Raw genomic sequence first — 17,708 nt, forward strand, 5'->3', positions numbered from 1 at the left:
AGATATTCCTTTTCAGATGCTGAAAGCAAGAAGGGATTACGCCTTTTTAACTAAGGAGCTTAGGAGTCAACAGATTCGATACAGATGGGAGGCCCCTGCCGGTATCACGGTTACATTTGAGAATCAAAGATTTCGTCTTAACTCTGTTTCGGAGGCTCAAGATTTCTATTGTAGGATTCTGAAGGCGGGACTTCCTGACTCGCTTGGAAGAGAGGAGAGACAAGCGGAAGGAGAAGGCAAACGGCAGGCCATGTGGCTGCAAGATGGAGGGGGTAGCCCCTCCTCCCTCGGAGAAGCAGAAAAACGGAGATCGAGAATCTAGACATTTCAAAATGCTTGCTAAAGTTGAGGACTGAATGGGGGTTTGAGACCTCTCTCCGGTAGAAAAAGCGGACTAATTTTTATCAGAAGGGAAAGCTGGGTGAAACTACTTTGAGCTAGATTTTAAATTAACGTTAGCATAAATTTGATAGTGGTAAACATCAGACAAGCAAGGGATGAGGGTAAAATTCACGTTGTTTAAAGCTTATTAATGACTTTTGCTGAAAGTATTATTTGAATATGTGGAATGATCCATGCTATTTAACTTTTATTTGAAGGGAAAGTTGGTTGAAATCGCTCTGAATTACATTTTAAACAAATGCTAGTACAAATTTGATAGTGGTAAGGGATGAGGGTAAAATGCATGTGGAATGAACTACGTTATTTGTGGTAAACATCAGACAAGCAAGGGATGAGGGTAAAATTTACGTTGTTTAAAGTTTATTAGAACAGAAAGCCGGTTGGGATTATCTTAAGATAAGTGTAAAAAGAATGCGGAATGATTTATGTTGCTTAAACTTTGTTAGAAGGGATTACTTTAAAATAGAAGGTTAACTGACTCTTGCTGAAAGTATTATTTGAATATGTGGAATGATCCATGCTACTTAACTTTCATTTGAAGGGAAAGTTGGTTGAAATCCCTCTGAGTTATATTTTAAACAAATGCTAGTATAAATTTGATAGTGGTAAATATCAGACAAGTGAGGGATGAGGGTAAAATGCATGTGGAATGAACTACGTTATTTAAATCCTATTAGAAGAGGAAGTCAGTTGCAATTATCTTAAGATAGAAATTGATTCCTGTGTAAAGTAATATTTGATCTACGCTGTTTAATTTTACTAAGAAGGGGATTTTGAATTACTGTTTGAAAAGGGGGTAAAGAAAGATCACTTACGCTGTTTAAATTTTACCAGAAGGGAAAGTTTGATTACTTGTCTGTAAAGTTATATTTGAATATATGGCATGAACCACGCTGCTTACATTTTATTGGAAGGGATCATGAGGTTTAGGAAGAGGAACGGGAGAATCTACAGAAGGTTGGGGTAAATAGCAAAGAAGTAAGAGACGAGAATAAAATATAGATAGAATGATTTATACTATTTAAGTATAGATAAAGATAGGGGGCTGAGATCAACACAAAGAGTGGTTTCTTTTCTTTTATTTTTTTTTCTTTTTTCTCTTTTCTCTTTTCTTTTCTCTTTTTTTTTTTTTCTTTTCTCTGTTTTTTTTTCTTTTGATATATTACTTTTATTTTTTAATCCATATGTATACAAGATATTTTAGACAGAAGGTAGTGCCAGGTGTGGGCCCTGGGAAGTCGGGAGGATTAGGGATGGGGATTTGTGGGGGGTGGGGTGGGGGGGTGTTAACATAGTCTTAATAAGAACAAGAATGTATTTATATACGGTGGTTTTTTTTTTTTTTTTCTTTTTTCCCTTTTTTTATTTCTTTTTTTCCTTGGTTCATTTTACTTTTATCAGATCAAACAACACTCGAATAAAGGCATACACCAAGGAGGGAGGTAGAGGGAAAGAAGATGGAGGAGTAAGGAAGGAGTAAGGGGAATGTAAGGAGGGTGTCCGGGGAGTAAGGGGAGAAGGAAGGTTTGAGGGGAAAGGGAAGTAGGAGGGGAGTGTTAGAGGGAGAAAGGAAAGTTGGAGGGGGTAGATGGGGTGTATGGAGGATGAAAGGGTTAGGTGGGGTTGTGAATGATGAGTTGTGTTTCCTTTTTATTTGTTCGTTTTATTCCCTTTTTCTTTTTTTTTTTCTTTTTTTATAGTAAATACCCTGTATATAAATGATTGCAAATGGAATGTGAAAATTGAATAAAATATACTTAAAACCAAAAAATATATATATATATATATATATATATATATATATATATATATATATATATATATATATACATATATATATATATATATACTTAACAAATTCTTCCAGATTATTTAGTATGACATGACATTTTAATAATTTGGGTCATAAAATATTAATTTTTGTCAGCTTTCTTGAAGTCCCCAGGAGGCAAAAGTTTCCTCAATCCAGATGCCCAAATAAGGGGCTAAATTTAATCTAGAAGATTGATATTCAAGAGAAATGTCAAGTCTGAATTAAGGAAACCTTATTGTTCTTCGCCTAGAACTTAACAGAAAGATATGAAAAATAATTATGATACTAAAAAACAAAGAAAATAGATGTTTAATTAATCCATCATTCTTTTAAAAAAAGAAAAGGGAAAATAAAATGGTCCGTAAAAAGTAAAAAAAAAAACCTCCAAAGAAATTATATTCCTTCCAAAGTCTTAGTTAAGTCAAAATAAAAAAGGTTACATGCAGAAAATAAAAAAAAGTTGCATATAATATTTAGAATCTGTATATATTTGTTGATTTCAATTAGTCATTTTTGAGTATAACCTTGAATGATAAATTGGCTTCAACTGAGAGGCCTGATCAGGTCCTTTTAAATTTTTGATAACCTATTATTTTCATCAAAATATAAACAAATCAGTTTTCTTATAATTTCTTTCCTTCTCCTCACCTCTCAGTCTAAAAAAGTTAAGAGCAATAGGGATTTATTTAGCACAAAGAGAAGCACAAAGAATCTGCGACCTACTGCACTTCACCATGAATGCAAATGCAAAGCCATAGATTCTGTATACATGACAAACAACATCTTTCAAGTGGATGCTCTTCCCTGACTTTTAAAATTGTGAAATCCTCCAAATCTGCCTTTTGAAAACACGGCAATTTGTTCAAAATGATAAAGAGGAGAAAAAGGGATACACTCTGCAGAAGAACCTATCTATCTTTTGAGTGCCCAAGTGCAGCAATGGGAATTGAGTGAATCTTGGCCACAAGTGGCAGCAGTGAATAATAACATTTCTCCATCTATACCAATGTCAATTCATTGTCCTTATTATTCCATGAATGATGTCTATGGAATTTGTGATGAGAAGGACAGCTGAAGGACGGAGTGTTTATTTTGCACACAAATTCAGTGTCTGCCAAATGCATATAAAAGCAGCAAATAGAAAGTGATAGGAAAGCTTGTTTATCAGAAAACACGTCCTGAGATATTTAACATTTTCCAAATGGATTCAAAGAAGGGTAGAAACAGACAATTATGACTTTATATCTCAAAACCACGGAAGTAAAGACAGACTTTAATAACAATAGATTATGTTAAGCTTTTGCATTACATACTTTTCTTAGTGCATTCTTCATGTGAGATGCTTTTCCTAGAGCAAAACCTGATAAATACAAACGGGCTGTTAGAAAACAAACACCACCATGGAAACTTGCAAAAAATGAGGAAACTCCTATATATAGCACCAATGTTCTTTATATGAGAAGATTCTCACCCCAGGATGCCCATCATCTTGGCTCTTATCTTTTAAACTTTTTATTCTAATTTTAATTGTTTTAAGTACTTTTTAACTTTTTATTTTATTGGAAGCTGCCCAGAGTTTCTGTATTAGTAAGATGGACAGCATAGAAATTTAATACATACTGTATATACATACATTCAAACATATGTTACATTACATACAGTACTAAGGTTTTACCTTATCTATGTAATATTAAAATTCTATGCCGGTTTCCCCCACCCGGAACTAGAACTTTTAAAAGCTGCAAATATATCCAAGTAAAAAGGAAAAGATCTGCCCCCTTCCACTACCCCCAATAAATATGCCCTTAGCTCCTGGATTAATCTAAGGTCCAGTTTTTGTTCAGCAAAACTCTGACTGTCATAAGGTTTTTAATTATATATTTTTTAAAAATCTAACAGATGAATATGGCTAATTATATTAGCTTTGTTGCTGGGCGGGATTTTCGTTCTGAACATAAATAGGTCCCTGATGCTGAGCTTTACAATCTGGGTTGTGTTGCTGCTACGAAACAGATTATTTCCAAGAAGACCCCTCTTGACAGATTTACAAAGCTTCCTTCCCTGTTTCTTCAGTCTTTGCCAGATTTAGGCAATACTGTGTTGTTTCTACATTTCGGTCCTAATATAGAACCTCTCTCTTTTACTTCTTGGCTGATTAAGTCATATACTGCATACATTTAAATTCTACCAGGAGAAATAGGACAAAAGCAAATAATGGGGCTATACGAAACCAAATGGTAAGAAATAAATGAAAACAACATCACAGATGAGATGAAAGCAGGAGATGTCTTCAAAAAATAAAGGGGGGGGGGATGATTTGAAAAGCCTGTTGCTGACCTGCTACCACAAAGTGAAGATAGTTAAAAGCTCATTCATTTGTCTATCCTTCAGTACATGCTTATATCTGAAGTGCTGGGGGTTATCGGAGAACGCTATGAATAGCATCCATTTTCAGTCAAGCCTGTTTAACAGAAGCAACAACCTCATTACATGCAAGGAAACAGTATCAACACTTAACGTGATTCTCCATCTTTCTGCAGAATAATATTCAGAGAAAGTGCATTGCAATATATGTTCAAGGTTCAGGGTGCCTGTTGAGCCACGTCCAATGCTATCATTTCCCAAACCTTAAATTTAATGGGATCTTTTGCATCTCAGCACGAGTCTGGATAGTTAGAGCAGACAAGCTATTTGTGCTCTTCTCTAATTCTAAAAGATGCCTGCCTGATGCAATATCCCCCAAATGTTAATGCATTCAACAAAAGGGAATTTCTACCTCTATTGGAAGGGATTACCTATAGCTTCCACGCTTTGAGTCATCTATTGGAGGACAATTACTTACCAGCAGATCCTTTTCCATTGCCAACAGCCACAAGGGCCCTCATGGATCTTTTTCGGCCTTCATTTGAAGTCATGTTAAATACAGATCTTAGCTGAAGGAAAAGGTAGCAATTATTCAATTTGATTAGGTGGATTGAGTAACATATATTCTAATTTTTTAAACATGAACAAAGATTTGTGATTTCCCCCCCTTCCTCTCCCAATGATTTGGGGTTGGAAGAAAGCTATTCATTTGAGAAGCAAATAACTCCAAGATTATTATACTGTTTTTCTGAGGTAGACATGAAATCAGGGACCCCAGATGCTCTCTGAGCTTGGTTGTTTTCTTGCAGAGTTTCATTACTCAAACTAGAGATAATGAAACTTCTGCAAGAAAATGTATAGGCTGCTCTAACTGACAAGAGTTCTAGGCAGGGTACAAGGAAGTCACACGCAAAGAAAAAAGGAATACAATACAGACCTGACTAAAAGCTATAACAATATTTTTTTCAAAATCCCATTGGTCCCTAATGACTAATTGCCCTAATGGCCAAGTGCCTCAACTACCAAGGAAAGTAATAATGGTAAGAAAAACCAATTACAGATGTCAAAATGTTGCCTGTCTCTATTGGATTGGCACTGTTATTATATATAACCTGTATTAACATCGTCTAATATAGTAGACCTGTATTGGCAAAGCTATGGCACACAGAGCCCTCTCTGTGGGCATGTGCGCTGTCGCCAGCTGCTCTTCTGGGTTCTGGCGCGTGCATGCACCTCCAGTTTCGGCACTTGGTGCCCAAAAGGTTAGCCATCACAGCAGTAGATGGTTTTTCATACTGTATCCCACAGAAACCTAAGGTTCAACATGACCTTTGACTAGGTTCCACGAGAGAGTAAAGATTTTTAAAAAATCATCTAAATGTAGCCAATTTTCCACCACTAGTTTTTGCCCCTTAATCAGGGATTCTGGGGACTAAAACAAAAAACAAAACAAAAAAAACCCTAACAAGTCCCTTTCAGGATTTAAACTTTTTTGCACTACTGGATCATATGTATGTTTTAAACGTTTTCAAATATTCTTTTACAGATGGCCTTTGACTTACAACCATTTGTCTAGTGACCATTCCAAGTTACATTGGCACCTAAAAAAATGACTTATCACCAGTTTTCACGCTTATGACAGCTGTAGCATCCCCATAGTCATATGATCAAAATGGGGACGCTTAGCAACTGGTTCATATTTATTATTTTTGCAGTGTCTCTGGGTCATGTGATCATCTTTTGCAACCTTTCCAACCAAGAAAAAAAAAAGGGGGGGGAACCCAGATTCACTTAACAACTTTGTTATTGACTGAACAACTGCAAGTGATTCACTTAACTACCCTGTCAAGGTTGTAAAATGTCACAAAGATTTTGCACAATGTCTAAATGTTAACATGAATAAAGTAGAGCTTGTACATGCATTCTTATGGAAAAAGGGAATCTTTAAGGAGAAAAAAAATCCACATTATAGGTGATTTGCAAGATATGCTCTCTGCGGTAAGCAAACCTTGGGTCAAGGTATGTTTCTTAAGATCATACACTGATTTAGGGGAAGAAAATGTATGGCTTTTATATTATCAGAAAATATGTCTTAAGAACCACTGCTCTAAGATTATGCTCCAACTTCCCAACTCTGGATTAAATGTCAGAGCACCAGGTGTTCAATGTTCACTCTGAATAATGCTAACCAAGACTTCTTATTAAATCAGGATTGAAAGATTAGCAGATTCTAACTAAAAGTAGATACGGCTGTTATAAACTGAGAGAACACAATTCCATAGACTGCCCGGTATTTATTAAAAATGTGTGAAATGTTGCATTCGTATTAGACTGCAGATAAACTGGGGGATGAAAATGCAGGAGACCAAGGCTCCTTTTTTCCTTTTCCAGCAGATGGCAAAAGCAGCACATAGAAACAAGTCAACCAAGAAGTGACTGTCTTTTAAAAAAAAAAAAAAAAACCTACCCACGTCAGCTGTTTTTGTGCAGCTGAGAAAGAAAATGTGCCCGGTCACCCATCACAATCACGGCTATCACATCTCTCTCAAAATTCCACAGAGACTTTTCAAGCTTGGTCACGTGTACAGGCAGCCATGGACTGCCACTACTTTTTTCCGTTCACTGAGCACTGGCAATTAGTTTGCTTCCTTCCCCTTTGTAGGAAAAGAAAATAGCTCAGTGTATAATTGCCTTGCTAAGAAATTTATAATTCTTACAGATATGAAAAAAAAGTATCTACTTTGGCTTCAGTGCTAGCATGTCCTTGATAATGCAAGTAACAACTCCATGCTAAACATAATCACTCAGGACTCCAATACCTGCTGCACAGCAAGATTTTTACTTAGCAAATTAGAATGTACACTTTAAGGAACGGGTGATGAAAAAGAACATGCTTGCACAGATGTATGTGTAAAGGTAAGGGAGAATCACAAGAACAGGGGTTACATCCAGGTTGCTACAGAACAGCATTTCTCAACCTAAGCAACTTTAAGATGCGTTGATTTCAACTCCCAGGATTCCTCAGACAACACGTTCCTAGACAGTGGACAGAAGGATAAAGCTACAGTACTATGTTTTCTTTTTAAAGACTGCTCTACTCTGTTAAGTAACTAGAATTGTAAAACAGGCTAATAGATGTATTTAATCCCTCTACAACTGCTAACTTGTCAGTCAAAGCAAAAGTTATTTCAATAGTAGCAAACATCACTTCATAACTCAAAGCTCAATATAGGAAACTTTAATAACATTACTGTTAGATATTAAAGAGACATCAGGGAAAAACTCTCTTTCAGGTTCTCTCTTTCAGGTAATGTGGAAGTGTAACCTTAAATCGTGTGCACCAGTTGTGACCTGATGAGAGGGAAGGATCAAAGAAAATATATCGAGAGATATAAAATATACTCAGTATAGATAAATGTAATGATAGACAAAATTTGTAATCTCAGAATATAGCTGTTAAAGCAGAAATATCATGAGCTACTCTGTGCTGTTATAGAGCAGTGACAGAAATCAAAATGCCAAGGAATCTCAGTTTAAGGACTATTAAGAAAATAATCATTGAAAGCATAGCAAAATCTATAGTTACATAGATCATCAGTAGGAAGCAGGGGTATAATTCAGCAGGTTCTGGAGAACCAGTAGTGGAAATTTTGAGTAGTTAAGAGAACCGGCAAATACCACCTCTGGCTGGCCCCAGAGTGGGGTGGGAATGGAGATTTGGAAATATCCTTCCACCAGGAGTGGGGAGGGAATGGGGATTTTGCAGTATCCTTCCCCGACCATGCCCATAGAACCAGTAGTAAAAAAAATTGAATTTCACCACTGATAGGCAGTACACAATAAGTTTCATTTCATATTGCATGAGATTTGGAAGAAATATGTACTTAAATCTTACTTTTATGGGTTTCAAATCAGAAACTGAACTCCTGAACCATTGTACTACATGTATAAGCTTTCTAGTTCTGGTGCTCAGCAATACAGGAAGGGATGTGTTGCCCTTAGTATATACCATTCCACATCTTTAGAAAACTTCTCATTTACCTTTGAACAAAATCCGAAGGGAACCATTAAGTATTGCTATTATGGCACAAGCTTAAGGTCAAAACAACATCTCTTAATGCAGGCCAAATACCCTTCACCATAAATTACTTGTGTACAAAGAAAAGTCTGAGGGTGAAGTCTTAGACAAAAGCTAGGAAGCTATTAACAAATGCAACATCCAATATGCAGATATTTACTATCCTGTTGCATCAGCAAGACAGATTAATCAGTGTTTTCAGAAGGGTACCATTAGGATTCATTGTTCATAAAATACTAGTAATGCTGCTTTGGCATCTTTGTTCAAAAAGCAGTTTCTTCTACAGTATAATTAATTTTCAGGAAAATGCTGATTAGCGTAGGCCAACAGTCAAGCACTCTTTAGAACCATTCCCCTTATTAACAGAAATGGAAACAAAAGTAACAAAGGGAACTATACAATCATATAAAAATCTCCCACCATTAATTATTCCATGGTGCCATTTCTGTCTGACTTACTATTCTATTATTATATCATTACAAGTTGATATAACTTGTGCATTTTTGATACAGTTTGATATATACTTTAGAGTTGATATATACAGTTGTGTTTTGTTAGGTTCTGTCCAATTTTCTGTAACTTGCCAAGAATGGTTTTTGTTGATTAGATGGCCAAACGAATGTTTTAAATAGATAAATCTTAAATATTAATGAGAATATACAGAATATACAGATATTTTACAATACTGTAGTGTTGCTTGATATATTATGAAAGTGTGTGGATTGCCAATCACTTGTTATAATGCTAACTTATTATTTGCTGCTTATTATTTTTAAAGCATTATTTGGTGCTTTAATGTTGCTGCCCTCAAAAGAAAACACACATTTGCAGAATGATCGCAGAACACTATGAAAGCGGGAAGAGGAGGACACAAAATTACAACTATTTTTATACTGCTTATAATTTAAAACTTCCTCCTCTCCAATGAAAAACATAAGCTTAACAATTACATTCTGAATTGTTTGCTAGTCCTTCCCAACTGTATAAGAGTGACTCAATATTTAAATCGTTAGTTGCAAGATTTTAAGATTTTTGTGAGAAAAGTACATTCATCTTAACTGACAAAACCTCAGCAGCAGTTTTCAAAAACCTTATTATTCAAGTGTTTTCTGACAACACTAATAAATTTAAATCAATGTAACTCTGAATTAAGTTACTGTAAGGCTAAACATTTTCTAGTACTCTAGACTCTTCCTCCCGATGTACCGTAATCTGCTTGATTTGTTGCATTTATTTAATGTTAAATGTTAAGCATTTTTGTTGGGATCCTTGTTGTAAATAGCTCCTTGCTTCTATTATATTTGGAAATCAGCCTTCTATTACTAATGCCTCTTTATTTCTTGGAATGAGTACAGGTAGTGTACTAAATAGTGACTGGGTACTTAATGACAGTTCCAAGTTACGATGGCCTCTCCAGAGCTACATATGATCTGGTTCTGGAATTTCAATAGCTGCAACACCCCCACCCACCCCACTACAGCTATGTGATTACATTTTAAGTGCTTGGCAACCAGCTTGAATTTACTGATTTTTGCAATGTCCGCAATCATGTGACCATGATTTTCAGCATTTTTTCTGGTTTTCAGAATTCTGCTTTCCAGAAGAAAAAAAAAGCCCATTGAAGAAAATGAATTTCTTTAACAACTGTGGCATTAGCTTACAACCACTGCAAAAAAATGTTGTACAATTGGGCATGATCGCATTATGACCCACTGAATGATGCCATGATTTACAACTGTAATTCTGAGTTTGATTACCATCAAACACTACCTGTAACACATTCATTTAAAAACTGAAGTAGAGTCTCTTAGGACAGCAATCAAGATACCATTTTAAAATTGAAACAAAAATATGATGCTCTTTCCTTTAAAGAGATTAAAATGAAATTTAAATTTCACAGTTCATTACAATTAATTTAATCCCATAGCACCTCAAATAGTTTGTTCAAATGCACTTGTGACCCATCTTCATCTATTTGTCTTAATGGCTTGATCTGTATTTGGTTGTGAGCTTTTTGGCGCTCTAAAATCTTTGGATGGAAAACAAGCAGCTGTTGAATTGCCTGTGGCATTAAGGGCTTAACATGACATTCTTTGCCCTAATTTCTTCTAATCTTTTTGCTGAGACATCATAAGCTCTGCTTTCATAATTTGGCTAGTAGAAAGATACGCATTCAAATTATTAATGGCCTCAAAAGAATGGATGGATTTTCTAGTCTCTCTCTTAAGAATCTTAATTTTTGTCTCGTAACATTACCTAGGCCTTGTGTCCATGGAGATAGTATTGAAAATCTGACAGACACTTTGCTATGATCTGTGCCTGGATGCTATCTACTTTTGAAATAGCAAGTTGCCTCAAGCTGTATATAGCATGTGTCTGCCACCACTTGAACATATGCTCAAAAATCTCAGTGACACAGCACATGCTTTGCGTTCAGATATCTCAAGTTTAAATCCTTGGCTTTTTCTATTAAAAAAGCAGCAGAGTTTTTTTTTTCTTTTAAAAGTCCCACTGCTACTATTAATCACATTTCTAGAGACACTAGACCAAAGTTCTGGTGTAGTGTAAGAGGGATCCTTTGTTCTTTCATGCTCCACAAGGCACCTTTATTTTGGTGGCAATCCTAACAGGAAAAAAAATGAAGACGCTCAATGATTTCTTGAGAGATGCCGAAGCCGAGCACTTGCTCCCAAGAAGGGAATCAAGACATGACTGAGATGAACAAAATTATGCAAAGTGTGGATAAAGTAGAGGAGGAGAAGCTATTCGAACCAGAAACCACCCAATGAAAGTGAATCCTGAAAGAATCAGGACAAAGAGATTTTGTTGCATACAGTGTGAAATTAAATTTTGGAATTCATTGTGAGATGTGGTGCTTGCTGGCTTTAAAAAGGATTAACCAATTAATATAAATTAAGGGCCATTAGCCTTGAGGGCAGTGTGATTGCTTCAGAAGACCATCTGCTGGGAGACTAGTGGACTACTTTGTGCAGTTGACTGACCACTATGAGAACAAGATACTGGAGTAGATGGGCCAGGGATCTGCTGCAGCAGAACACTACTTACGTTATTACTTGTATACATGTACTTGTACTTATATGTACAAGGTCAAATGATATTAGAAGACCCTCAAAAAACAACTTTATTATACATTCCAAAGGATTTGGTGGATTCTGTTCTTTTTTTCCCTTCTGAGCAGCAGATTTACAGATATACTTTGCTAATGCAACAAAAGATTTTATACAATACTGATGGTCAGACCAAAGGCACTTTCAATACTTGATTTAGATCTGAGATATGCAAAGCTTTCAACTTAACTATTTTAATAGTACAGTTCTGGGGTTAAAACTACCTGATGTCAAAGGAAAATCTGCTGATTGAGAGAAGAGTTTATACACAGAACAATTTAAGACTGATACCTTTTCTCTCCATGCTCCCATTACACATAAGGCTAAATTCCACACATAGATTCTTCTCCGTTTGGCATATTACATTACTTTAAAGGTAGAGAAAGCCAGCAACAGTATGGACTGAGACAACCTTCAAATGTATCTGGGTCTGTGGCATCCAGCATGATATAGTGTATTAGAAATAAAACAACTTCCAGATAATTACAAATTAATATTTAGCCTGTTCATTTTTTCAACCCTTTACATAAGAGATGGGTTGCTGCTGGTTCGGCCTGGATCGGCTGAACTGGTAATAGCAGAGGTGGGAGGCTCCGCCCACCTGCACGCTTATGTGCGAACATGCACAGGAACACGCTCGAACCAGTAGTAAAAAAATTAGCAACCCAACTCTGCTTTACATGTTGATTAAAATAAAGAAGAGGGGAAAAATTTAGCATCTAAACCCAGGGTCTTCTTCTGTTTCTCCCAAACATTTCAGAATAAAAATAAGCAGTAACTGCAATGCTGGGCACACTGCCAATGGAACGCAATTGACGATAAGTACGAGCCAAGATTGAACAAGGGACAGTGAAAATAATTTTAAAAAGACTTGCATGGGCATTTTTTCCCTCAGAGGACCACCAAGTCAGATATGTAATTTAAAAATCCCCCTTGATATCAATGGAAGTGGGTGGGGGATTTGTATGAAAAATCACACCTGCATTGGCATGACAGTCATTTCTTGCAAGGCATAGTTACTTAAAGTATATGTGTTTGGCCTTTTTCCCTTCCAAACTTGTTCACTCCCATCGGAAGAAAGCAAAGCTGACCACAAACTTTGCTTGATCTGCCTTAGTGGAATATATAAACTTGGAGAAAGGATCAGGGACCATGATCAAAGTGTATAAAAGGATCAGGGGCCATGACCACAGTGTATAAAATCACAGGTAGACAATGAAAGAAGTGGGCAGAGGAATATTTTTCTCCCTTCTCAATAGGTTCTCCAATAAAGCTAAGAAGATTTAGGACAGAATCATTCCTCCAATGCTACATTAATTACCACAGAATGTGTTGATGACCACTGATTTGGGTTAGGTCTAGAAAGTAATTGGATCCATTCACAAAGGATAGATCTATCTAATATGAAACTAAAAGCCAACTATGGGAAAAACAAGAACAGGTTTTTTTCCAGCTCCTGCTTCTGAGCCTACTCTACTCACCCACCTTCCCATGGCTATTATTAAAAGCAAATCAATAGTCTATGATGGTCTTTGGATGGTTCCACCAAGGACTCTTACCTTTTTATAGCACTTTTATTCTAGTCTACTTTCTCTTTCACAATTTTTTTAAAGCCCATGATTTTATTTCCTTTGTGGCATTGGAGGAGGAATAAAAAAAGTGAGATAAGAATTTCTTTTCTTCTCTCATCACCCCAAGGCAGCATCTTGATATTTATGAGAAAAATGGTCAAGAAAAGAGTGTCAATTGCAAAGAAATCATAACCAGCCTATTAACTGCTACCTCAGCATGATCAAGATTGAAGGTAGGAAAAGATACGGCTGCTTTAAGGAATTGCAAACAGTTGACATATTTATACTCCTGCATACTCCAGTGCCACTTCTTGAAGCCTGAATTTTATTAGTCCTAATAATTATGTTTCTTCAGAATGAACGACCTAAATTAGAGTATTAAATTCTCTTGAATATCAAGTACATTTATAAAGCTGGTAAAACATCCTAGCATTGTTTTAAAATTCAGTTAAAAAAAACCCGTAACACACAGAATTATAATTTAATTTACTAGAATAAATAACTCTACCAAGTAACAAGAAATTAAACTGAAATGCTAGTAGAAAAGTTTTAACATTAGATCCAGTTGTCTGCTAACTATCATACATGGTTAATTACATATATGCAATAAAGATTGGGTCTGGATGGTGGAGAACAAATCCTAACAAATATTTCAGAAAGGTTTAGGAAAGTTGCATTGTGTTTTATAGATTCTGAAGCATAAGCCTTATTCTTTTTATATATATTTTTAAAAAGAGCTGCTGGTAGCAAGAGTACTTTACTTTTATGGACACGTGGAAGTGTCTGGATACTCTGTAGACATTAAGAGGGATATTGCAGTATGTTTGACTGCAATATCCCTCTTAATAATGATCCTAGGTTGGCCTCAACATGAAATGGCTCATAAAGCTCTATTTTAATTACTAATAGATGGACAGAGATAGGTAATTACTCAGTGTAATGTATAATGCCTCAAAATTCTAAAAACAATTTTGACTATTGTAGTTTTACATGGAGAAAGTATCCAATATGGATAGGTATAGGTAGAGATGAAAGGAAATTTGTTAGATTTATGTATGCATCTAATCTGTACTTCTCAGAATAATAGATGAACTAAAAAGAAATTCTACTTTAGTCTTCACAATTCTCTGAATTTTATATTGCAGTTCTCTAATAAAAATGTAGCTAGAGAGGGAAATGTACACTGTGCAATTCACAAATTGTTATGCTGATTTTTAATTTAAAAAATAGTGAACTGCTGCAAAACTAGGTGGTTAAAAGGTTTGTAAGCCCAAGTAAGTATATTGACCTGTCTTGAGGAATATGTAAAGTATCAGCAAAGGCTATGTAAACAACAATCCATGAATGATTTATAATAAGGTTATAAACAATCAAGATTCTGAATCAGACAAAATAATGGGACCGCTGGAGAAGAAGAAAAGATGTGGTAATTTCCAAAATTCTGGTTTTTGTAATGCTGGGATATGTAAGAAATTTACAAGGCAGCTTTGCTGGGCATTTGCTTCCTGTTTAATTGAAATCTGAATTATGTGAAGGATGAGAGTGAATGCTACAAAGGGGGTATGAGTTAAAGTGAAAAGTAACTATGCAACATATTTAGGAAGAGAAAAGAACAGGAAATCGGAACTGCAAGAACATAATCCCAAATCCAAATTCACTCAGTATCATATCACATTTATTACATCTAAAGAATAAAAAAAATCACTCCTAAAGAAAATAAAAGAGTCTAATGTTTTTCAAGAGCAGAAAGACAAAAAGTGATCCTGACCCCACTTTATATAATTTTATTCTGGCATACTTTTGCTTTGGATAAAATCCAGATTAATTGAAGAACAGTCTGTTCCTATGTCTATTTCACTTTCATGTGATTAACCTAACAGTTAACTTTAGTTTTTCAAAATTGATTAGAAATATCCTCTATTTAAAAAATGCTGTCTTCAAATTATGATCTTAGTTTTTACCGTTTCCCTGAAAATAAGACCTCCCCCGATAATAAGCCCAATCGGGCTTTTGAGCGCATGTGCTAAAATAAGCTTTCTCCCCAAAATAAGCCCCACTGAAAATATTGCAACACAGCAGCAGCCATGAGGTGACCACCTTCGCTGCCTCCTGCACCTCAAATATAAGGCCAATAAGGGTCAAAAGAAAATAAGACCCTGTCTTATTTTTGGGGAAACACAGTATTGACTTTAATGTAGTCAATATATTTTTTTTTAAAAAAAACCAGCACATTTTACTTTACATACATTATTTCAGAATTCATTGGTCTGACAAATTCTTGTTTTATAGACCTGGTCAGCACAACATGTGGTTCATCAACAACCTTTTACAACCTGCTGGTGGTTTTTCAAAAGTCAATACATTCACTGCCATTGCCCCAAAAGACACCCTGCCAAGCGCCTCCAATGTCTCTAGGCTTCACTGTCATTTTGCTAGCTGTTAAACAGCTGATTGGTGCACCAGATGTTTCTTTGTGGCTTGCAATAATTTTTAATTTATTAATGGGGTCCTTTCTCTTCTACAAGCTACAGAGTAAAGGAATGAAATTGACATTGGATTTTAAACATTGCTTTTTATATTTAAAGATACTTAAACTTACATTTTTAATTTAAAAAACCCTCTTACCTCAAGTACTCTGCTATCAAAATCTTCAAATGTTTCTGTCAGTTAAGGAGACATGAATCAGTGTTATACTGCACATACAATATTCATATTATTTTCCAAGAGCAATTATGGTGCATCTCATCACAATCAGACATCTATGGGATCAAGTCATGTGGAGTACACTAAATTATACAGATGTTGGAATTGGCCTTCAAGGAGTCATTTGATGACCTGCCCATAGTGGTACAACAATGGCCTCATTCCACATGAATGTCGCTGTTTCTTTAACTTAGGACAAATATGAACCAGTCAACGCAGAAATAATAGATCACTAATGAACTGGAACATCTACTCCATAAGGGATGAAATTGCCTCAAGAACAATAGCCCTTTGTGAAATGCAAATGGAAGTCTGAAAAGAAGGAGTAAGACTACATTTTGTTTTGTCCTTTTTATTTTTTTAAAGTGACAAAATGTAATTAGGCAGCACCAAATTATAAAGCAAACAGATGACAACCATTTTGCTTAAATTAATTCTGAAATGCCTTATTCACCTGACTAAGCATTACTCGAATAAGCAATCATGCACAGATCAGATTGTATTTAAACTAAACAGAAACAGCCAGGCTCTAAATGCTCGCTTTTACTGTGCCAATACTACAACAGGATGTCTAGGAATGAGAAAACAATTAATATTTCTAACTATATTCTAGTTTCTCCAGTAAATTCATTTTCCAAGGGAGTCAAGAGGCAAATTATATTGAGCCAATTTCGCTGAAATTCTCTGCGCTTTGGGTGTTCAATTCTTCTTACAGTCACTGGGGAAATTAACGTTACAAGACATTAATTTGAATTTCTGGACAGTTCACAACTTTAAATTCCCATTAACAACCTGGAATAATATGCCAATTGAGCTATATTCTGAATCTTTTCCAATGTGTTTTAATAAATATTTTCAGTTATTAGATATGTAGCCTGAAATAATACTATGGAATATTACATGTATCTTCCCATCCTTTCCTCTTAAGATAATATTAGCAAGGAAACAATTTCCCCCCAAAACTAGGGTTTTTTGTTTGTTTGTGTGTGTGTGTGATATTTATTCTTCTACATGGATTTCCATTTATGTATACTGCTTGGTATTAGCAGTAAACACAGATTATGAAACCAACAAACAAATCTTGTTTCTAGAGAAAAAAATGTTCATTCTTTCCATAATTATCTCACCTCCATTAGGACCAGGATCAGGAGGTCCTAAACTGACACCTCCCCAGGATCGTCCAGTCCAACCTCTCTCCTTCTTAATCCGTATTCTCCTTCTTTTGTCTAGTTGCTTTTGTTCCTCAGCTTTTGCTAACTGCAAAGCCTTCTGCTCTTCTTCATCTCTCTGGGAAATGGTTTGAACTTTTCCAGATACCATCAATGGAGCATTGAGGCCAGGCCAAAGGTAACCAATTTTTCCTGAACACATCAACACAAAAACAATTACAACTTAAACAAATACCCCTGTCATAGATATTATTTAGCATACTAACAATCCACACTTCCACAGCAAATACCCAAAATCATAAAATGATTTTTTGCACTTTTATATGTACTGCTTTTCATGGCATCTTAAGATAGAGTAAAACTGTAAAATGTGGCGGCCAATTTTGGCTAACCAGAACTTCCAAAAGTTTAACTGTTTCTAATAAGATAGAGAGAGAATCCAACTATCTAGAACTTATGATTGAAAGTGAGTCCATATTT

General features: G+C 35.5%; 1 protein-coding gene across 1 annotated transcript in view; it reads right to left on the reverse strand.

The window, feature by feature from the left end:
- Positions 1 to 17,708, reverse strand: part of MRPS5 (mitochondrial ribosomal protein S5) — a 39,276-nt gene that overhangs the window by 10,098 nt on the left and 11,470 nt on the right. Inside the window, exons 4-7 of the mRNA XM_032216381.1 lie at positions 17,187 to 17,420; positions 15,982 to 16,016; positions 5,058 to 5,148; positions 3,529 to 3,575 (exon numbers count right to left, since the gene is read on the reverse strand). Coding sequence (XP_032072272.1) covers positions 3,529 to 3,575; positions 5,058 to 5,148; positions 15,982 to 16,016; positions 17,187 to 17,420 — 407 coding nt within the window. The remainder of the gene's footprint in view (positions 1 to 3,528; positions 3,576 to 5,057; positions 5,149 to 15,981; positions 16,017 to 17,186; positions 17,421 to 17,708) is intronic.

This window comes from Thamnophis elegans, chromosome 4, assembly GCF_009769535.1.
Source record: "Thamnophis elegans isolate rThaEle1 chromosome 4, rThaEle1.pri, whole genome shotgun sequence".
NCBI lineage: Eukaryota > Metazoa > Chordata > Lepidosauria > Squamata > Colubridae > Thamnophis > Thamnophis elegans.